At 34.2% G+C, this 23,709-nt stretch overlaps 1 protein-coding gene across 1 annotated transcript in view; it reads left to right on the top strand.

The window, feature by feature from the left end:
• The window catches only part of cntn5 (contactin 5), a 513,272-nt gene that overhangs the window by 369,108 nt on the left and 120,455 nt on the right, over nt 1-23,709 (top strand). Inside the window, exon 12 of the mRNA XM_030151777.1 lies at nt 17,247-17,391. Coding sequence (XP_030007637.1) covers nt 17,247-17,391 — 145 coding nt within the window. The remainder of the gene's footprint in view (nt 1-17,246; nt 17,392-23,709) is intronic.

Here is a 23,709-nt window from a genome sequence, read left to right as displayed (position 1 = left end):
TAAACGTTAATTTTAGATGACATTTAGTCTATATAATGTATATTATTATGGACGGAGGCAGAAAAGCCAGGTGTAGATTACTGCACAAAGTGAGAATTTTATTTTCCTTGGTCAGGATATGTACAGTCAGTCCAGCTTGTATTTACAAGGCTGACAATTAATACTGAACAAACAAGAACTCAAACTATGAATTATGAAAGAGCTGCAGCATCTGAAACTGACCACAATGAACATTTGACAGATAAACAGAACCACAGTGCTTCAGTTTCAGTTTCAGCTTCAGTTTTTCATGTCTTTTATGGATTGGGATTGTCTCTATCAACTCACTGTATGTTTTTTATTATCATTTTTATCAATTATTTGAAATTTCAGGAGACCCCACGTGGGGTCCTGACCCCAAGGTTGAAAAACACTGCAATAATGTAATAACAGCCGATAACAGCTGATAATGTAATAAATTTGCCATTTTTAAAATGTAATAAGCCAATAACCTAATATCTTGCCAACTACATAATAAAAGTCCTGAACTGATAACCTAATAACTTTTGGCCAATAATGTTATAACTTATTGGCTGGTTATTACTTTATTGGCCTGGTAAAAAAAGAAAAATTTTTGCAAATGTAATAACTGAGCCAAAAACGTAATAAGTTATAACGTTTTTGGCCAGAAGCTATTACATTATCGGTTCAGGACTTTTATTACATTATTGGCCAGATAAACAAATAAAAAAACAAATTTAAAAAATGTTTATTTCTCAAACTTTGAATTAAAGTATATATATATATATAATTATAATAAAATTAAAGCAAGAGGTCAATTACATATGCACTAGGCCTGTAACGGTACACGTACCGAACAGAACCGTTTCGGTACACACCTGTTCGGTTCGGTACACAGCTGTACCGAAACAGCACAGTATGATGACAAAAAGAAAAAGGAATGAAAGACGTTGTTTGATACGGAACTTTAAATCTGCGCAATTTTCACACGGACATATTGAAGGATGTACACATTGACCCGAATTACAAAATAGCAGCTGATATAAGGTTAAAAAAAACAACAAATATGATGTGAACCTGGAAGGAAGAGACTGAAGACGCTCTGTCATCATTACAGTCTGGTTTGGATCAGTTCAGGTTCAGGTGAAAGACAACAACGAGGAAAGAGAAGCTGATAAGACGGACGTAGTTTACCGCCTATGAACTACGGTAGTTCTAAAACACACTAGCTTGCTCTCTCTCTCTCTCTCACACACTCGCTGTATAACAGAGGAACAGAGCTCGGAGTTGGACGTTGAAAGTATATAAAAATAAAGTTTCACTTTCATTTCACGCCAGCATTAGTTACGTTAGTTATGGACCGGACCACATCCCCCCACCCCACCCCGGCTCCGACCCAAAAAACAAAACAAAAAAACAACAAACAAACCATCCCCCAGAAAAATCGCACCTTGCGTGCACGCGCACGCACGCACGCACACACACACACACACACACACAAGTACGCAAAGTGGCCTAAACAGTTTGTTAGCTGTCCTAAAATAAATAATTTGGTTACTTTGTTGTCAATGTTGCTGTTCAGTTTGTTTCAACAGAATACCAGTTTACCCTCCTGTTAATGTTGCACTTCATACAGAATTTTTTTGTTGATATTTTTCTGCAGAATGTGAACTGACAGAACTGTGATTAGATTTTTCTTGTTTGTTCAAAACTACCTGTCAGGGAATTGTACAATACTAATGTTTAAAACACTTTGAGTAATATTAATATTTTATTTCATTTTCTATTTGATTTATAGCAGCAGAATTATATTATTCCTGTTTTTCTATATTCTATTGTGTCCAAAAATTGGGGGGAAAATGTTCAAAAATTCCTAAATGTATTAAAGACATTTTGAGGGGTTTTCTTTCTTCCCGTACCGAACCGGAAAAAAACCGAAAACGTACCGAATCGAAAATTTTGTGTACCGTTACAGGCCTAATATGCACCCATCAATGGCCATTAATCACAGAAAAAGTAACGAAATACAATCAATTGAACATAAACGTACATATGAATGAACTCCGTTAATGCTAAACAAGAAGTGGAAAGTCTTTTTAAACAGATTCTGCACGGCTGCATGTAAACAGCGCATTAGGAATTTGTCTTTTTCAGAATAAAGGCAAAAAAACCTGAATATTTTTTGCCCGTAATGACACTGTTGGGTCATTTTAAAGCAGGAATCCAACATATATCTCCGTGATGTACCTTCAGTGGGTTGATGAGTCTATTTATTCCGACTGCAGACTCTAACATTTCCAATCGGGCGCCGGCTGGATGATAGGCAGATTGAAATGCAAGAGGGGAATGTGGAGCGCTGAGATGTGCTGATTGCCAATCAATGGTCCCTGATTTAACCCAGCGAGCGGACGACATGAATAAAAGAAGGGTCCACGTGGTTATATTCAGCCAGACGTATCCAGTCGAGTCCTGACGATGATACTGGAGGAATATCAAAGCGGTGACTCGTAGGTGTGCGTGGATCCTAATGGGAGCAAACAGTGGAAGGTCAACACGATGGAGGCGAAAGGCTCCGTTAGAACGTTAGATTTGAACATTTATCATCGGAGCGCATCAGTAAACAAAGCAAACCTTCAATCCAAAAACTCAATACTTGTCGTATAACAGCACAAGGGTAGTATTATGGGATGGAAGTGTTGGTGTTTTGTCCATTTCTGTTCTGTTTAGGAATAGTTTTGGTACATTTCGTTAAATTTCATTCATGTTTGTTAATTTTTTGTTTGTTTGTTTTGTTTTGTTGAGTATTTTATTAATTTCTGTTCATATTTGTTTGTTTTTTGGTTTATTTTTTTCAGTTTTGTTCATTCTGTTGCATATTTTGTTCATGTTTGTTCATATTTTTTTTTCGCTTAGTAAGTTTTGTTCATTTTTTTGGTTATTTTGTTGTCGTTTTTTTGTTCATTGTGTAAATAATTTTGTTTGTTTTTTTCCTAAATTTGTTGATTATTTAATCCCATTTTTCTTAATTTTGTGGATGATTTTGGTGCTTATCTTATTAATTTCTGTTCATATTTGTTTTTTTGGTTTATTTTGTTCTATTTTGTTCATTCTGTTGCATATTTTGTTCATGTTTATTCATATTGTTTTGTTCACTTCATACATTTAGTTCATTTTAATGGTTATTTTGTTATTTTTTCGTCCATGGTGTTCATAATTTTTTTTTTTTTCCCAAAATTTTTTATTATTTAATACCATTTTTCTTAAATTTGTTGATTAGTTTGTTAGTGTTGTGTTTTGTTGCTTATTTTATTAACTTCTGTTCATATTTGTTTGTTTTTTGGTTTATTTTGTTTATTTTTTAATTTTTTAATGCATTCTGTGGCATATTTTGTTCGTGTTTATTCATATTATTTTGTTCACTTCGTACATTTTATTCATTTTATCGGTTATTTAGTTATTTTTTTTGTTTAATGTGTTCATAAGTTGTTGTTTTTTTCCCCCAAATTTGTTTATTATTTAATCTAATTTTTCTTAGTTTTGTTGATTTTGTTAGTGTTGTGTTTTGTTGCTTTTTAAAATTAACTTCTGTTCATATTTGCTTGTTTTTTATTTATTCATTTATTTATTTATTTATTTATTTATTTATTTCAGTTTTGTTCATTCTGTTGCATATTTTGTTTATGTTTGTTCATATTATTTTGTTCAATCCTCAAGTTTCATTCATTGTATTAGTTATTTTTGTTATTTTTTTGTTCATGGTGTTCATAATTTTTTTCCCCCTAAATTTGTTTATTATTTAATCCAATTTTTCTTAATTTTGTGGATTATTTTGTTATTATTTTATTACCTTCTGTTCATGTTTGTTTGTTTTTTGTTTTATTTTGTTTATTTTACCCAGTTTTGTTCATTCTGTTGCGTATTTTGTTTATGTTTGTTCATATTATTTTGTAAAATCCTCAAGTTTCATTCATTTTATTGGTTATTTTTGTTATTTTTTTGTTCATGGTGTTCATATTTTTTCCCCTAAATTTATGATTATTTAATCCCACTGTTCTTAATTTTGTGGATTATTTTATTATTATTTTATTAACCTCTGTTCATGTTTGTTTTTTGTTTCTTTTGGTAATTTTGTTCATATTTCTGTTCAGTTTTGTTCATTTGATGCTTATTTGTTAATTTATGTTCATGGGGTTAATTATTTTTAGTTTTCCCTGGTTTTGTTGATTGTGATTAATTGTGTACTTTTTTTTTTTTTTTTTTTACACAATTATTCTTGCTAAAATTCATGAATGAATTTTTGTGTTCAGTTTATTATTTTGTTCAGTCTTCTCTTCAGTTTTATTCTTTTGTTGCTTAGTTTGTTAATTTTTCTGTTTAGTTTTGTTAGTTTGTTACCTACTTTGTTAGTCAATATTTATTTTGATGATTATTTAGTTTTTGTCTTTTACATGGTGTTCAGTATTTTGTTCCTTTGTTGATTATTTAGGTCATTGTGTACTTTTTTTTTTGTCATTAAATTTGTTCATTTTTGATCAGTTTCTGTATTTTGCTTTGTTCATCTTTTGCATATTTTGTTCATGTTTATTTAATGAGTTTTATCTTAATTCTTCATTTTGTTAATTTTCTTCATATATCTGTTCAGTTTTGTTAATTTGATGCTCATTTTGTTAGTTTATGTTCATAGGGTTAATTATTTTTAGTTTTCCCTGGTTTTGTTGATTGTGATTGATTTTGTACAATTTTCTTTTACATAATTTTTTAAAAAAATTATTTATTTTTTGCTGAATTTGTTCATGTTTGTTCAGTTTTTTTAATTATTTTGTTCAATTTTCTCCTCAGTTTTATTCTTTTGTGTCTTGTTTCGTAAATTTTTCTGTTCTGGTTCTGGTTTGGTGCTCATTTTGATCATTCTTGTCCATTTTATTTCTTTATTTCTTGGTTATTTCCTTGCGGATCACATGCTCTGTGAACTTTGCGACATTAAAAGCTGAGCCGCTCGGAGGCTCGGAGGTAAAACCATAACATGGTCCTGAACGGCTGTCCAGTGTTCTGTGTTGATGCACTATTTTCTCCTTGTCATCTTCCATACCAGGACACATCTGGTGACACCCGTTCCCCTTTCATTTCCCCAAGAGGAACACTTTGATTTACTGTCTGTGTGTCATGCCCTTTTTTGAAGGGGAATCTGTGGCATTTGGAAAATCTGATTGCAATTGGGCAGCGTCTCGTGGATCTATACGTCACAGTCTGTTTTATATCAGCGTAACATCACTGGATTTATCTATATTCACTGTGTTTGAAGGATTAGTAAGAGTTATGGATAGTTCAGTTAAATTTGTGATCATTCGGTTAGTTATTTTGTTCTTTTTTGATAATTTGATTAAGTACTATGTTCATTTTTTGAGCGTATTCTTGTTCATTTTGGTAATTTTATTCATTTTTGTTCTTTTTATTAGTTATTTTGTTTTCTTGTTTATAGTTTTTAGGATTTTTGTAAAAAGTTTCTTCGTTTTGTAGATTATTATTTTTAATTTTTTCAGTTGTGTTCATTTGTTTTTTATTTTAAGTTTTGTCCTTTTATTGGTCACTTTATTTTCTTGTTCACGGTGTTTGTTCATTTTGTTCAATGTTCCTAATTTTGTCGATTATTTAGATCATTTTGTATCTTTATTGATTTTTGTTTTTTTTGTTTTTTTTCAAAATTTGTTCTTTTTGGTTCATTTTGGTAACAATTTTTTGTTTGTGTAAATTTTTTTGTATCTTTTTCTTGTTCATTTTGGTGATTTTATTCATTTTTATCCTTTTTATTAGTTATTTTATTTTCTTGTTTACAGTTTTTGTGATTTTTTAAAAAGTTTCTTAGTTTTGTAGATTATTATTTTTAATTTTTTCAGTTGTGTTCATTTGTTTTTTATTTTAAGTTTTGTCCTTTTATTGGTCACTTTATTTTCTTGTTCACGGTGTATGTTCATTTTGTTCAATGTTCCTAATTTTGTTGATTATTTAGATAATTTTGTATCTTTATTGATTTTTTTTTTTTTTTTTTTTTTCAAAATTTGTTCTTTTTGGTTCATTTTGGTAACAATTTTTTGTTTGTGTGAATTTTTTTTGTATCTTATTCTTGTTCATTTTGGTGATTTTACTCATTTTTGTCCTTTCTATTGGCTATTTTATTTTCTTGTTTGTGGTGTTTTTTAAATACATTTTCCTAGTTTTCTTGATTATTTAGGCCATTTTATATGTTTTCTTGCTTAATTTTGTTGCAAATTTTTTTGTTCAGTTTGTTTATTATTTTAGTCATTTTTTCAGTTTTGTTCATTTGTTTCTTTTTTTGTTAATTTTTGTCCTTTTATTGGTTACTTTACTTTATTGTTCATTATGTTCACTCATTTTGTTAAATGTTCCTAATTTTGTTGATTATTTAGGTCATTTTATTTCTATCTTTCTTTCTTTATTTATTTATTTTTGCAAAATTTGTTCTTTTTGGTTCATTTTGGTTCTATTTTTTTGTTTTGTGTTAATTTTTTGTATCTTCTTGCTCATTTTGGTAATTTCATTCACTTTATCCTTTTTATTGGTTATTTTGTTTTCTTGTTCATGGTGTTTATTATTTTGTTAAATTTTCCTAGTTTTATTGATTGTTTAGGCCATTTTGTATGTTTTCTGACTTCATAGTGTTGCTAAATTTATTGGTTTTTTGCCCAGTTTGTTTATTACTTTATTGTATTTTTTCAGTTTTATTCATTGGTTTCTTACTTTGTTAAGTTTTGTCCTTTTATCGGTCATTTAACTTTTTTGTTCACAGTATTCGTACATTTAGTTAAATGTGCCTAATTTTGTTGATTATTTGTATTGGTATTTTTATTTATTTTTTTTTTTGCTAAATTTGTTCTTTTTGGTTCAATCTGGTTATTATTTTTTTTTGCTTTGTTTTGTGGTTTTTTTTCTCCTTCATTTTGTTCATTCATATTAAGTGTATGTAATTGGTGTCACCCATTGGTTTTTCAACAGTCTGTAATGTGGTCATTGCCATGTTTTGTCAGTTCAGTTTTATTCGTTTGTTACTTTTTTAAAAATCCATTTTCGTCCTTTTTATTGGCTATTTTATTTTCTGGTTCATGGTGTTTATTATTTTTATAACATTTTCCTAGTGTTGTTGATTATTTAGGCCATTTTGTATGCTTTTTTGCTGAATTTTACTGCTAAATTAGTTGTGTTTTTGTTCAGTTTGTTTATTACTTTATTTATTTATTTATTTATTCATTTATTTTTTCAATTTTGTTCATTTGTTTCTTATTTTCTTAATTTTTGTCCTTTTATCTGACACTTCACTTTCTTTTTCGCGGTATTTGTACATTTTGTTAAATGTTTCAAATTTTGTTGATTATTTGTATTTGTATCTTTATTACCTCCACCAAGGAGGTTATGTTTTTGCCAGGGTTTGTTTGTTTGTTTGTCTGTCTGTCTGTTTGTTTGTTTGTTTGTTTGTCCGTTAGTGTGCAACATAACTCAAAAAGTTAAGGACAGATTTGGATGAAATTTTCAGGGTTTGTTGGAAATGGGATAAGGAAGAAATGATTAAATTTTGGTGGTGATCGGGGGTGGGGGGGCCCACAGGGGGGGCCACTGATCAGCCTTGGCGGAGGTCTGCGCTCTCCGAGTGCTTCTAGTTTTTATTTTATTTATTTATTTATTTATTTTGTTACATTTCTTCACTTTGGCTCAGTTTGGTTATTATTATTTTTTGTTGTTTTTTTGTGTTTTGCCCCTCATTTTGTTAATTTATATAACATTTATGTAATTGGTGACACCCATTAGTTTTTCAACACTCTATAATATGGTCTTTGTCATGTTGTGTCAATTCAGTTTTATTCATTTGTTACTTGTTTGATCCATTTTTTTGTCCATTTTAGTGGTTATTTCCTTATTACATCTTAATGATGTTCATTAACTATCCATACTCTTACCTTAACACCACCTGTTTTATATATATTTGTGTGGTTTTTTTTAGGGTTTAATAAGCTTTATCTAAAAGAACGAGTCCCAGTGATGGTATTTGGAAAGTGGTGATGAATGTTTTCATAACTCCACCCCCCCCAGACGTCTCTTCTCAGTGACCTGTGCTCTGCAGAGATGTCCACAAGCGAACACTATCAGGACAGATTACATGGATAATAACAGCCTGCAGATGAGCGATCACTGGGGGCTACACGGGGGCAGCAGCTGCCCTCGCTACCTCTGATCTTGTCCCAGATCCAGGCTCCACTGGGGGGGGTTGGAGGGGGCAGCAATAAGGGGGGGGTGGCGAGGGGGGGGGTAGTGCCACCAGCTCCGGGCTTGGCTCTTATTTTGATTAAAACAAAAACACACAGCTACTGCTCTGTTTTCTGATCCTTCCTGTGTCTGGAGGGAGCGCCGCCACTCAGAGACACCAGCGTTCCGAGCGCAGAGGTCGGCCCGTGGCTGCAGATGGGATTGGATTGTCATTGTGGATAATGTCACCTATAAAGCATCATTCAGAATCTGAATAATAGCAGCTGACGGGAGCCTCGCAGCTTGTATATAGGCCTGGATGTGCGGTACAGCCCAACCCCCGCCACAACGTCAGCGCCGTCCCCGAGGCTTTAATTAGACCGTTAATGCTAATTTTACTCACGTTAACAGCTTTTAATTGTTAACGACGGCTTCTAATATGTATTTACACTGGAAAAAATCCCAATCTTACCAGTTCTAGTCCAAATATCTCATCACACTTAAAATAAGACACAATCACCTAAAGAGGAACTTTTTAGTGCGATATAAGAACTTATTTTTAGATCCTGAAAATCCTATTTCAACACATTTTACCAAAGATAATTTTCACTTGTTCCATGTGTATTGTGATTTCCTCTCTCAACTCACCATATATTTTTTATTATCAGTAAGTTTTTTTTATTTTATTTTCATCAATTACTAGAAATTTCTGGTGACCCCCAGGTTGAAAAAAAACACTGGAAAAGACTATTAGGAATCATTTAAAACACAGGTGTCAAACATGCGGTCCGGGGGCCAAAACCGGCCCGCCAAAGGTTCCAATCCGGGCCGTGAGATGAATTTGCAAAGTGCAAGTTAGGGCATCAAACTCAAAAATAATATCATAATAATATATAAATAATGACAACACCATTTTTTTCTCTTTGATTTAGTGCATAAAACATTAAATTATGAAAATGTTCACATTAACAAACTATCCTTTAACAGTAACATGTGAATATTTATTGTTGACACTATTTATCCCACAGTATTTATCTTTCATGTCATTTGCACTACTTCTCATGTCATTTGCACTACTTCTCATGTTATTTGCACTACTTCTCATGTCATTTGCACTACCTCTCATGTTATTTGCACTACTTCTCATGTCATTTGCACTACCTCTCATGTTATTTGCACTACTTCTCATGTCATTTGCACTACCTCTCATGTTATTTGCACAACTTCTCATGTCATTTGCACTACTTCTCATGTCATTTGCACTACTTCTCATGTCATTTGCACTTCTCATGTCATTTGCGCTACTTCTCATGTCATTTGCACTGCTTCTCATGTCATTTGCACTATCTCTCACGTAACTTGCACTACTTCTCATGTCATTTCTCATGTTACTTGCACTACTTCTCATGTCATTTGCGCTACTTCTCATGTCATTTGCACTACTTCTCATGTTATTTGCACTACTTCTCATGTCATTTGCACTACTTCTCATGTTATTTGCACTACTTCTCATGTCATTTGCACTTCTCATGTCATTTGCGCTACTTCTCATGTCATTTGAACTACTTCTCACGTTATTTGCACTACTTCTCATGTCATTTGCACTACTTCTCATGTCATTTGCACTACTTATGTTATTTGCACTACTTCTCATGTCGTTTGCGCTACTTCTCATGTCATTTGCGCTACTTCTCATGTCATTTGCACTACTTCTCATGTCATTTGAACTACTTCTCACGTCATTTGCACTACTTCTCATGTTATTTGCACTACTTCTCATGTCATTTCCACTACTTATGTCATTTGCACTACTTCTCATGTCATTTGAACTACTTCTCATGTTATTTGCACTACCTCTCATGTTATTTGCACTACTTCTCATGTCATTTCCACTACTTATGTCATTTGCACTACTTCTCATGTCATTTGAACTACTTCTCATGTCATTTGCACTACCTCTCATGTTATTTGCACAACTTCTCATGTCATTTGCACTACTTCTCATGTCATTTGCACTGCTTCTCATGTCATTTGCACTGCTTCTCATGTCATTTGCACTGCTTCTCATGTCATTTGCACTACCTCTCACGTTACTTGCACTACTTCTCATGTCATTTGCGCTACTTCTCATGTCATTTGCGCTACTTCTCATGTTATTTGCACTACTTCTCATGTCATTTGCACTACCTCTCATGTTATTTGCACAACTTCTCATGTCATTTGCACTACTTCTCATGTCATTTGCACTGCTTCTCATGTCATTTGCACTGCTTCTCATGTCATTTGCACTGCTTCTCATGTCATTTGCACTACCTCTCACGTTATTTGCACTACTTCTCATGTCATTTGCGCTACTTCTCATGTCATTTGCACTACTTCTCATGTTATTTGCACTACTTCTCATGTCATTTGCACTACTTCTCATGTTATTTGCACTACTTCTCATGTCATTTGCACTTCTCATGTCATTTGCGCTACTTCTCATGTCATTTGAACTACTTCTCATGTTATTTGCACTACTTCTCATGTCATTTGCACTTCTCATGTCATTTGCGCTACTTCTCATGTCATTTGAACTACTTCTCACGTTATTTGCACTACTTCTCATGTCATTTGCACTACTTCTCATGTCATTTGCACTACTTATGTTATTTGCACTACTTCTCATGTCATTTGCGCTACTTCTCATGTCATTTGCACTACTTCTCATGTCATTTGCACTACTTATGTTATTTGCACTACTTCTCATGTCATTTGCGCTACTTCTCATGTCATTTGCGCTACTTCTCATGTTATTTGCACTACTTCTCATGTCACTTGAACTACTTCTCACGTCATTTGCACTACCTCTCATGTTATTTGCACTACTTCTCATGTCATTTCCACTACTTATGTCATTCGCACTACTTCTCATGTCATTTGAACTACTTCTCATGTCATTTGAACTACTTCTCATGTCATTTGCACTACCTCTCACATTATTTGCACTACTTCTCATGTCATTTGCACTACTTCTCACGTCATTTGCACTACTTCTCATGTCATTTGAACTACTTCTCATGTCATTTGCACTACCTCTCACGTCATTTGCACTACTTCTCATGTCATTTGCACTACTTCTCACGTCATTTGAACTACTTCTCATGTCATTTGAACTACTTCTCATGTCATTTGCACTACCTCTCACGTCATTTGCACTACTTCTCATGTCATTTGCACTACCTCTCACGTCATTTGCACTACTTCTCATGTCATTTGCACTACCTCTCACGTCATTTGCACTACTTCTCATGTCATTTGCACTACCTCTCACGTTATTTGCACTACTTCTCATGTCATTTGCACTACTTCTCACGTTACTTGCACTACTTCTCACGTCATTTGAACTACTTCTCACGTCATTTGCACTACTTCTCATGTCATTTGCACTACCTCTCACGTTATTTGCACTACTTCTCACATCATTTGCACTACTTCTCACGTCATTTGAACTACTTCTCACGTCATTTGCACTACTTCTCATGTCATTTGCACTACTTCTCATGTCATTTGCACTACTTCTCATGTCATTTCTCATGTTATTTGCACTACTTCTCATGTCATTTGCACTACCTCTCACGTTGTTCGCACTACTTCTCACGTCATTTGCACTACTTCTCACGTCATTTGAACTACTTCTCACGTCATTTGAACTACTTCTCACATCATTTGAACTACTTCTCACGTCATTTGCACTACTTCTCATGTCATTTGCACTACCTCTCACGTTATTTGCACTACTTCTCACGTCATTTGCACTACTTCTCACGTCATTTGAACTACTTCTCACGTCATTTGCACTACTTCTCATGTCATTTGAACTACTTCTCATGTCATTTGCACTACTTCTCATGTCATTTCTCATGTTATTTGCACTACTTCTCATGTCATTTGCACTACCTCTCACGTTATTTGCACTACTTCTCATGTCATTTGCACTACTTCTCATGTCATTTCTCATGTTATTTGCACTACTTCTCACGTCATTTGCACTACTTCTCATGTCATTTGCACTACTTCTCATGTCATTTGCACTACTTCTCATGTCATTTGCACTACTTCTCATGTCATTTGCACTACTTCTCATGTCGTTTGCACTACTTCTCATGTCATTTCTCATGTTATTTGCACTACTTCTCACGTCATTTGCACTACTTCTCATGTCATTTGAACTACTTCTCACGTCATTTGCACTACTTCTCATGTCATTTGCACTACTTCTCATGTCATTTGCACTACTTCTCATGTCATTTCTCATGTTATTTGCACTACTTCTCATGTCATTTGCACTACCTCTCACGTTATTTGCACTACTTCTCATGTCATTTGCACTACTTCTCATGTCATTTCTCATGTTATTTGCACTACTTCTCATGTCGTTTGCACTACTTCTCATGTCATTTGCGCTACTTCTCACGTCATTTGCACTACTTCTCATGTCATTTCTCATGTTATTTGCACTACTTCTCATGTTATTTGCACTTCTCATGTCATTTGCACTACTTTTTATGTTACTTGCACTATTCTATGTTTTACAAATATCTTAGTTCGCAATACTTTTTTTATGTAAATAACTCTGCCTTTTACTGATATTTGGTGTCTGTCTGTAAATTCTTGCACTGAACCGGAGAGCTTTACCTCAGATTCGTACTTGGTACAATGACAATAAAGAGATTTTGATTTTGATTTTGATTTTGATTCTGATTCTGATATGGGCAAACAAATGTGGGCCCACCATGGAAAGTGTGAACAAACCCACATGGGACCCTTATATGCAGCCCATATGTAACCCTTCTGGGGCTCGCGTGGACATGCTGGCTGGGAGTGGATGGAGACACTTTTTGACAAAAAAAAAAGTCACATTTTCTTCAGTTTTCTCTGTTTCTGATATAATAACCTTCAAATTTAATCTGAGTTTTAATGAACATCCACATGATCAGTGAATTAAATGTAGGAAAACATTTGATTTTCACTGAAAAAGTGCAAAATAAAGGTTATAATATTGCAATAAATGGTGATAAATCACTAAAGAAAAGTTCAATACAGAGGAAAATCAATGTGGGAGCTGACACTAAAGTAGCCCCGGGTCTTTATGGGTTAAAGTAAATTAAAAAGTAACTACTTCTACTTTTACTTGAGTATATATTTTACAGTATATTTGTACTTTTACTTAAATACTAAGTTTCGGTGCTGTTTCTACTGCACAAAAGGAAGGAACGCTCACATTGTACACATCATCCAACCATATCAACATTAGCATAAGAGTTATTTAGTCATTAACGAGGCCACGTAACACATTTATGTCTTTAATTGAATAAAAAAAAGACTCAAGTCAATAAAAGCTAATGCACGTATAGAAACACACTGTAATAATTCATGCACAAAGTCCATCTACTGTATTTATTTTACATTTAGTCAAATTAGCATCTTGATCCTGCAGCGTTTTGAGTCATGATGTGTCATTTAAAGCCCGTGGCAGCTCTTCAATAATTACTGTGAAATGTCACAGTTGAAAAGGTGGAAGGAGTGATCGTCTGGAAATGCGTTTCATTCGAGGAGAAGCTTCGTGATTAAAGCTGTATGAAGACTTTGTTTTACCAGGAGGAGCGCACAGAGACGGAATATGACAGGAAGGGAATGTTTGTGGAAAATGTGTCACTGCAGGGTTCGGCTGACACTGAGCACCATGAGAATCCTGTCTGTGTTTGGACGAAATAGTCTAGATGTCAGCGTTTTATAGGAGTTTGTGCAGAAGAAAACAGTCTGTCTTTTAGTTCTACTTTTTTTTAATCTAACTTATTCTGAGCTACTTATACTCTGCATTTGTTTATTTATTTATTGATTGATTGTTGATGTGGTATGACTGTTTTTGTGGAGCAGTGACTGGAGTTTGAATTTCCCCTAGGGGATTAATGAAGTAAATATTTGTCTATCTATCTATCTATCTATCTATCTATCTATCTATCTATCTATCTATCTATCTATCTATCTATCTATCTATCTATCTATCTATCTATCTATCTATCTATCTATCGTTCTATCGTTCTATCTATCGTTCTATCTATCGTTCTATCTATCGTTCTATCTATCTATCTATCGTTCTATCTATCGTTCTATCTATCGTTCTATCTATCTATCTATCTATCTATCATTCTATCGTTCTATCTATCGTTCTATCTATCGTTCTATCTATCTATCGTTCTATCTATCATTCTATCTATCATTCTATCATTCTATCTATTATTCTATCGTTCTGTCTATCGTTCTATCATTCTGTCATTCTATCTATCGTTCTATTTATCGTTCTATCATTCTATCTATCGTTCTATCTATCATTCTATCGTTCTATCTATCATTCTATCATTCTATCTATTGTTCTATCATTCTGTCTATCGTTCTATCTATTGTTCTATCTATCATTCTTGAATTTCCCCTAGAGGATTAATAAAGTAAATATCTATCTATCTATCTATCTATCTATCTATCTATCTATCTATCTATCTATCTATCTATCTATCTATCTATCTATCTATCTATCTATCTATCTATCTATCTATCTATCTATCTGTCTATCTGTCTATCGATCATTCTATCGTTCTATTGTTCTATCTATTGTTCTATCTATCTATCGTTCTATCGTTCTATCGTTCTATCTATCATTCTGTCGTTCTATCTATCATTCTATCTATCGTTCTATCATTCTATCATTCTATCTATTATTCTATCGTTCTTTCTATCGTTCTATCGTTCTATTTATCGTTCTATCATTCTATCTATTGTTCTATCTATCATTCTATCATTCTGTCATTCTATCTATCGTTCTATCTATCATTCTATTGTTCTATCATTCTATCTATCGTTCTATCTATCATTCTATCTATTGTTCTATCGTTTTGTCTAGCGTTCTATCGATTGTTCTATCTATCATTCTTGAATTTCCCCTAGGGGATTAATAAAGTAAATATCTATCTATCTATCTATCTATCTATCTATCTATCTATCTATCTATCTATCTGTCTGTCTGTCTGTCTGTCTGTCTGTCTGTCTGTCTGTCTGTCTGTCTGTCTGTCTGTCTGTCTGTCTGTCTGTCTGTCGTTCTATCGTTCTATCTTTTTTTTTTTTTTTTTTTTTGGTGCTTTGCTAATGTTTTCCAAATATAATATAAACTGTTATGACATATACACATACGTTTATGCACTTTAATGGGATAGATTTATACATTTTACACTAGACTGAATCTGAAAAGTGAATATATTCTAATATGCCGACTGTTTTACCTCAGAGCCAAACTTGATTTTTGACTTAAATGCATTGCCTTACTAATTCATACATTTATTTATTTTTCTTATTTTTTTTTGCATTTTGACCCAGTGGTGTGTATAGTGAAACCTCTTACCCACTCCTCTTTTTAACTCCTTTGGTCTGTATTATTAACCCAAATTTGGTGACGTTTCACAGCTTTTATTGTGGAAGCATTCTTCTTTTAGACCAGTCTTCAGTTGTTTTGTGTTACTGTTATTGTGTTCCAATAAATGCCTCTTCATTAACAGCTTTACTTTGTCAGGATTTAATTAAATCCATGTAATAATTACATCCCTTGAGAGATCATCTATAGAAATCAACACCTTGACAGGAACCAGAGGGGGCGGAACACCATCCCTGTATGTCAGGGGTGTCAAACATGTGGCCCGGGGACCAAAGGGTCCAGTTCGGCCTTGAAACAGTTCGGCCCTTGGGATGTTTTTTCCAAGTGCAAAAATTCCATGGTCTTGAAATTAATTAAGCAAAAAAAATTAGTTTGAATTAAGGAAAAAAAAATCTTGAATTAAGCCAAAAAAAAAAAAGTCTTCAATTAAGTAAAAAAAAATCTTCAATTAAGTAAAAAAATCTTCAATTATGCAAAAAAAAAAAAAAAACTTGAATTAAGCCAAAAAAAAAAAAAATCTTAAATTAAGTAAAAAAAAAATTGTTCAAATAAGCCAAAAAATAATCTTCAATTGAGTAAAAAAAAATCTTCAATTAAGCCCCAAAAAAATCTCAAATTTAGCAAAAAAAAAACTTGAATTAAGCCAAAAAAAAAAAAAAATCTTAAAGTAAAAAAAAAAAAAAAAGTTCAATTAAGCCAAAAAATAATCTTCAATTGAGTAAAAAAATCTTCAATTATGCCCACAAAAAATATCTCAAATTTAGCACAAAAAAAACTTGAATTAAGCCAAAAAAATCTTCAGTTAAGTTAAAAAAAAAAAAAAAAATCTTTAATTAAGCCAAAAAAAAATTCTTCAATTAAGTAAAAAAAAAAAAAATCTTGAACTAAGCAAAAAAAAATTAAAAAAAATCTTCAATTAAGTAAAAAAAAATCTTGAATTAAGCCAAAAAAATCTAGAATTAACAACTTTTTTTTCTTTGTTGTAGTGCAAAAAATAACATTAAATTATGAAAATATTTACATTTACAAACTATCCTGTAACACTAAAATGTGAATAACCTGAACAAATTTGAACAATCTGAAATGTCTAAAGAAAATTAAGCACAATTTTAGCAATTTTTCTGCCTGTTCCTCAGTGTTTAGTGTCTTTGTAGATCTGACCCATAATGCACATGTAGAAATGATAAGATGAGGCAGAATATTGTTAAAATTGCACTAAATTTTCTTACGTTTTTTAATTTAAATTTCTTTTTTTTCAGGTTTTTTTTTTGTTTTTTGGATAGTTTATAAAATTAAGTATTTTCATAATTTAATGGGGTATTTTTTACACTAAAACAAAGACAAAAATTTGGAGTTGACATTATCTATATATTATTGTGTTATTATTTTACTGGTCCGGCCCACTACAGATCAAATTTAGCTGAATATGGCCCCTGAACTAAAATGACTTTGACACCCCTGCTGTACGTTACGATGACTGAAACGGTGTTACTTTGACTTTAACATGTTGTGTATTTGTTGTTGACAGCATCGGCTCCGGTTTTTATTCCCAATCCCATTCGAGTCATCGCCACGTTGGGGAAGGACGTGTCTCTGGAATGTAAACCCCGGGCGTCACCCAAACCCCGGATCACATGGAAGAGAGGAGACCGCAGGATCCAGCCCAGTAAAAGGTACGATAACGCCTTCAGCACAACACAGCGCCATCTACTGATGCGATACCTGCTAATACTGTCAGTACTTTTACGTAATAATGCAGATTCTCAGCTGGTCTGGTCTGGACGTTCACAGGCTCCATAGTCAATTTTTATGTTTTGCAGCATTGAGTCGAGAATGAAATCCATGAACTTTGACAACCGTTAGTGGTGATAGGTCAGTTAATGAAATATTTATGCTGGAAAAAGTCACTTAAGCCTCAGGTTTGTTGTAGAATAATGTAGGAATTTACTCCAAACTTATTTTATACTAAAACTTGTTTGTTTGTGGGGTGTGAGGAGAACAAAAGTACTCATAAGAAGAATAATGTATTTAATTTCATTTATAATAATAATAATAATAATAATCGCCATTATTATTATTATTATTATTATTATTATTATTAATAATAATAATAACAGTCTACCTCCTTTTGCCATAAAACATCTGAGCAGCACTTGCTAAAAAGTAAATGCATGCAATAAAACAACTGTTATAAGGTCATAAACTGATTTTAAAAAAATCACTCATATTCACTATTTACAGCATCAAAATGTCCATAAATCTGTCTGAATCACTGTATAGTTTTATAAAAACCATCATGCTTCTGGACCTCACAGAGGCACAGGATTGGCCACCATGTTTAGTGTTTGTGGAAATTACCAAAAATAGTCAATTGCCACATAAAGGGTTAATGTTTGCTGAAATTACCGAAAATAGTTACTTGCCCACTAAGGGTGAAAGGTTGCAGAATTTACCAAAAATTTTCCCTTGCCCGATAAAGAGTTAAAGTTTGCGGAAATTACCAAAAATGATCACTTGTCCAATAAAGGGTTCATGTTTGTGGAAATTACCAAAAAAAGTCATTCATTCAATAAAGGGTTAATGTTTGCTGAAATCACCAACAGTAATCACTTGCCCGATAAAGGATTAATGTTTGTGGAAATGACCAAAAATAGTTACTTGCCCGATAAAGGGTTAATGTTTGTGGAAATGACCAAAAATAGTCATTCACTCAATAAAGGGTTAATGTTTGTGGAAATGACCAAAAAATAGTAACTCACCTGATAAAGGGTTAATGTTTGCTGAAATCACCAACAGTAGTCACTTGCCCGATAAAGGGTTAATGTTTGTGGAAATGACCAAAAATAGTCACTTGCTCGATAAAGGGTTGTTTGCAGCAATTCCCCAAAATAGTCACTGGCCCAATAAAGGGTTAATGTTTGCGGAAATTATTGAGAATAGTCACTCACTTGATAAAGGGCTAATGTTTGTGGAAATGACCAAAAATAGTCACGTGCCCAATAAAGGGTTGATGTTTGCTGAAATGACCAAAAATAGTCACTTGCCCGATAAAGGGTTAATGTTTGCGGAAATTATTGAAAATAGTCACTCACTTGATAATGGGTTAATGTTTGCGAAAATTACCAAAAATAGTCACTTGGCTGATAAAGGGTTAATATTCATGGAAATTACCAAAAATAGTCACTCACTTGATAAAGGGTTGATGTTTGCTGAAATGACCAAAAATAGTCACTTGCCCGATAAGGGGTTAATGTTCGTGGAAATTACCGAAAATACTCACTCACTTGATAAAGGGTTAATATTTGTGGAAATGACCAAAAATAGTGACTTGCCCGATAAAGAGTTAATGTTTGCAGAAATCACCAAAAATAGTCACTTGCCGATAAAGAGTTAATGTTTGCTGAAATTGCCAAAAAAATCACTTGCCCAAAAAAGGGTTAATGTTTGCGGAAATGATCAAAAATAGTCACTCACTTGATAAAGGGCTAATGTTTGTGGAAATGACCAAAAATAGTCACTTACCCAATAAAGGATTAAAAGACTGCCACTTTCTCTGAGTATCTTTAAAAGCAGAATACTAGGTGACAAAGTTAAACGACAAATAAAATATGCATGTAGTCATGAAAAGTTTGTGTTTTTCATCAGGCTTCCACAGCGCGAAGCGTTCGTTTCCGATTCGGGCCCTTGAGGGACGGCAGACGTGTCTTGTTGTAACGCATCACGGTTTCATTACAGTAACTGAAATGAAGTGTCACCGCTAAAATAAAACACCTTAGGTAGCGGCCAAAGCTCCCGAGACCCTCCCTGGGCTCCACCTCCTCACAATTTCCAGCATACAATTGCATTTGGAATTCACATGCAGTTTGATGCATCATCTTTTATGAGGAACATCTCTCTCGTGCACCTGGGGGGGGGGGGGGGTCCTCATGGAGGCACGGGATTGGCCCCATATTTAATGTTTGCGGAAATTACCAAAAATTATCACGTGCCTGATAAAGGGTTAATGTTTGCGGGAATTACCAAAAATAGTCACTTGACTGATAAAGGGTTAATATTCATGGAAATTACCAAAAACAGTCACTCACTTGATAAAGGGTTGATGTTTGCTGAAATGACTAAAAATAGTCACTTGCCTGATAAAGGGTTAATGTTTGCGGAAATTATTGAAAATAGTCACTCACTTGATAATGGGTTAATATTTGCAAAAATTACCAAAAATAGTCACTTGCCCAATAAGCAGTTAATGTTTGCAGAAATTATCAAAAATTGGCACTTGCCTGATAAAGGGTTAATGTTTGCGGAAATGACCAAAAATAATCACTTGGCTGATAAAGGGTTGATATTCATGGAAATTACCGAAAATAGTCACTCACTTGATATAGAGTTAATGCTTGTGGAAATGACCAAAAATAGTCACTTGCCCGATAAAGGGTTAATGTTTGCGGAAATTCCTGAAAATAGTTACTCACCTGACAAAGACTTAATGTTTGTGGAAATGACCAAAAATAGTCACTTACCCAATAAAGGATTAAAAGACTGCCACTTTCTCTGAGTATCTTTAAAAGCAGAATACTAGGTGACAAAGTTAAACGACAAATAAAATATGCATGTAGTCATGAAAAGTTTGTGTTTTTCATCAGGCTTCCACGGTGCGAAGGGTTCGTTTCCGACTCGGGCCCTTGAGGGATGGCGGACGTGTCTTGTTGTAACGCATCACGGTTTCATTACAGTAACTGAAATGAAGTGTCACTGCTAAAATAAAACACCTTAGGTAGCGGCCAAAGCTCCCGAGACCCTCCCTGGGCTCCACCTCCTGACAATTTCTAGCGTACAATTGCATTTGGAATTCACATGCAGTTTGATGCATCATCTTTTATGAGAAACATCTCTCTCGTGCACCTGGGGGGGGGTCCACGGGGCGAGGCGCCATCAATCAAACTGAGCGACACCGCCGAAAATTATCAGTCGTTGCCGAGCTTCCCTGGTACTGAGCGGGAGAACGGGACCTTTGTTTATCAGCGCAGATGTAACAGTGTGTTGGGCAGCCAGTTGATAATCAGATCCGCACTGTGTCACTCCTTCAAATCCGAACAGGTGGAAGCAACGCCAGTATTCAGGAATTCATTTAAGCGCGGTAATTTGAGCGGTCGGCGCAAATGTGCAAAATATTTCATTTTCCATTAAGAGAAAAATGGTCCCGGGAGGTAATTTTCCACGTCTACTTTCTGTCAAAGCGCCGGCTTGGGTTTTAACTGATGGATGAGGACGTGTTAGTGACTGCCTTGGTTCTAAAATGGTGATTAATGACGCCGGCTTGTCTTGATCTGATAAAACCTCTGAGGTATTTGTCAAACACTTCCAAATCTATTCCTCATTGTTGTTGGGGGAGATTCAGACCTACACGAACAACTTGATCTGCTTTGATTTCTTTAAATTTGACTTTAGATAATGTCTAGACTGGAAAAAGCAGATAATTGTTGGCAAAAAAAAAAAAAACCTCCCTTCGTCTCTCCCCTCAGAGTAATTAATCATGTGGAGAATCCGCTCGTTAATGGTAAAGAATCGGTGCAGATGGTAGATGAATAGATCAGAGGGACGGTCTGCTGTTAGCGCTAACAGCTAACAGTACGGTATTATCTGTTGGAACGTTGTGTATCTGTGTTATAGGACATAACGGAGAAGCATAAATCAAATCTATTCCTCTACCTGTAATATTGTTTCTGCATTTGTTTACGTTTATGCATTTGGCAGACATTTTTTTCCAAAGCTACTTACAGGGGAAAACCAATCAAATCATTCAATCAATCAAATTTTATTTATATAGCACCAGATCACAACAAAAAAGTTATCTCATGACATATATATAGAGTTGGTCAAAACCAGACTCTAAGCCAATTTACAGAAACCCAACAGAATATTGTACTTTTATGTTTAACTTCAATACATTTCTCTCGGGCCCCCCCTTTGGAGGACGAAAAATCTCCAGGCCCCCCTTCAACCCTAACGATATTGTAACAGTGGTGCAATTATAACTTTTATTGAAAGACACATCAATATTGTAACCACAGCCGTTGATCAGGGGTGTTAACCTACACAGCTGTGAGGGGGTCCAAGGGAAGTTAAGATTTTTTTTTTTTTTTAACTATTTTTTTTTCATGTTGTTCAAATAAATTACGATAAATATCAGGCCAGTAACAATAAACAAAATTTTCGGTTCGGTACGTTTTCGGTTTTCAAAGCCACCGTTCGTTTTTTTTTGGTTCGGTACGGGAAGAAAGAAAACCCCTCAAAATGTCTATTAATGCATTTATGATTTTTTTTTTTTTTTACATTTTCCCCCCAGTTTTTGGACACAATAGAATATAGAAAAACAGGAATAATATAATTCTGCTGCTAGAAATCAAATAGAAAATAAAATAAATTATTAATATTACTAAATGTATTTTAAACATTAGTATTGCACTTTTTCCTGAAAGGCAGTTTCGAACAAACAAGAAAAATCTAATCACAGTTCTGTCAGTTCACATTCTGCAGAAAATAACAAAAAAAATTCCACATGAAGTGCAACATTAACAGGAAGGTAAACTGGTATTCTGTTGAAACAAACTGAAGAGAAACACTGACAACACAATGAACCAAATTATTTATTTTAGGACAGGGAACAAACTGTGTTGTGTGCACGGGGGATTTTTTTTTTTTTTTTTTTTTTGGAGCCGGAGGGTAGGGGGGTCATGCAGTTATATACCTGGGGGTGCGGTCTATAACTAACGTAACAAACGCTGTCATGAAACGAAAGTGAAACTTTACATACTTTCAACGTTCTATTTATTCCTCTATTATACAGCATGTGTGACAGACAGACAGACAGACAGGCAGGCAGACAGACAGGCAGGCAGACAGACAGACAGAGCTAGTGTCAGTGTTTTAGAACTACTGTAGTTCCTCGGGGCCAAACAACGTCCGTCTTATTAACGTCTCTTTCCTCGTTGTTGTCTTTCACCTGAACCTGAACTGATCCAAACTGGACTGTACTGATGGCGGAGGGTCTTCAGTCTCTTCCTTCCAGGTTCACATCATATTTGTTGTTTTTTTTTAACCTTATATCAGCTGCTATTTCATATTTCGGGTCAATGTTTGCGTCCTTCCATATACCCGTGTGGAACTTGCGCGGATTTTAAGTTCCTCATCGAACGACGTCTTTCGTTTCTTTTTCTTTTTCTCATCATACTGTGCCGTTTCGGTACAGCTGTGTACCGAACCGAACAGGTGTGTACCGAAACGGTTCGGTACGTGTACTTGTTGGAGCCACTTACATTATTTATTAATATTTTGGATAATGGTAAATCAAAATAAGGCAAATGGTCATATTGATTAATGAATTATGATTGATTTCATATTGTTTTCAGCTGCTCACGCCCTCCTCCTGATCGCACCGTCCTCCTCCTGTGATTAGGGAGAGAGGACAGCTGGTTCAGGCCTTTTGTCTGACTGTCATGAAGAAGGAGTGAGGAGTGAGACAGTTTATCTACCACTAAACATGCTATATCTGCTTAAGAAGTTTTTTTTTGTTTGATTATTGTGAAGTAGAAGTCAACCATGGAGAATATTTTTGTTGGTGAAAATAAATTTTGATCATTTTTGAATATAGAAATATCTCCGCGAGTGCTTATTAAGGAATTTAGTAAGTCATAGACCTCTTCCTCAGACCACTCTGCTATTTTTATTTTTTAGCTTTTTTCTTTTCGAACGCAAGATTAGCCATATCAGTACAGTCACAGGCCTGATATGCAAGCTTCACGCATTACATTTTATAAATTGGTATATTATTGTATTTCAAAAAAGTAAAGACTACTGTCACTACTCTATGAACACCCCTCGAGAAAAGCGCAAAATGGTTCCCTCCACATGGAGTTTGAGAAACGCACCTTGCTTATTAGGCTATTCTCTCCATTGAAAGCACATTGGCAAGAGCATTGGACTTTAAAGACCTC

Source organism: Sphaeramia orbicularis, chromosome 13 (assembly GCF_902148855.1).
Source record: "Sphaeramia orbicularis chromosome 13, fSphaOr1.1, whole genome shotgun sequence".
Lineage (NCBI taxonomy): Eukaryota > Metazoa > Chordata > Actinopteri > Kurtiformes > Apogonidae > Sphaeramia > Sphaeramia orbicularis.
The sequence above is the reverse complement of the archived record's forward strand: the minus strand, read 5'-3'. Positions and strand labels throughout refer to the sequence as shown.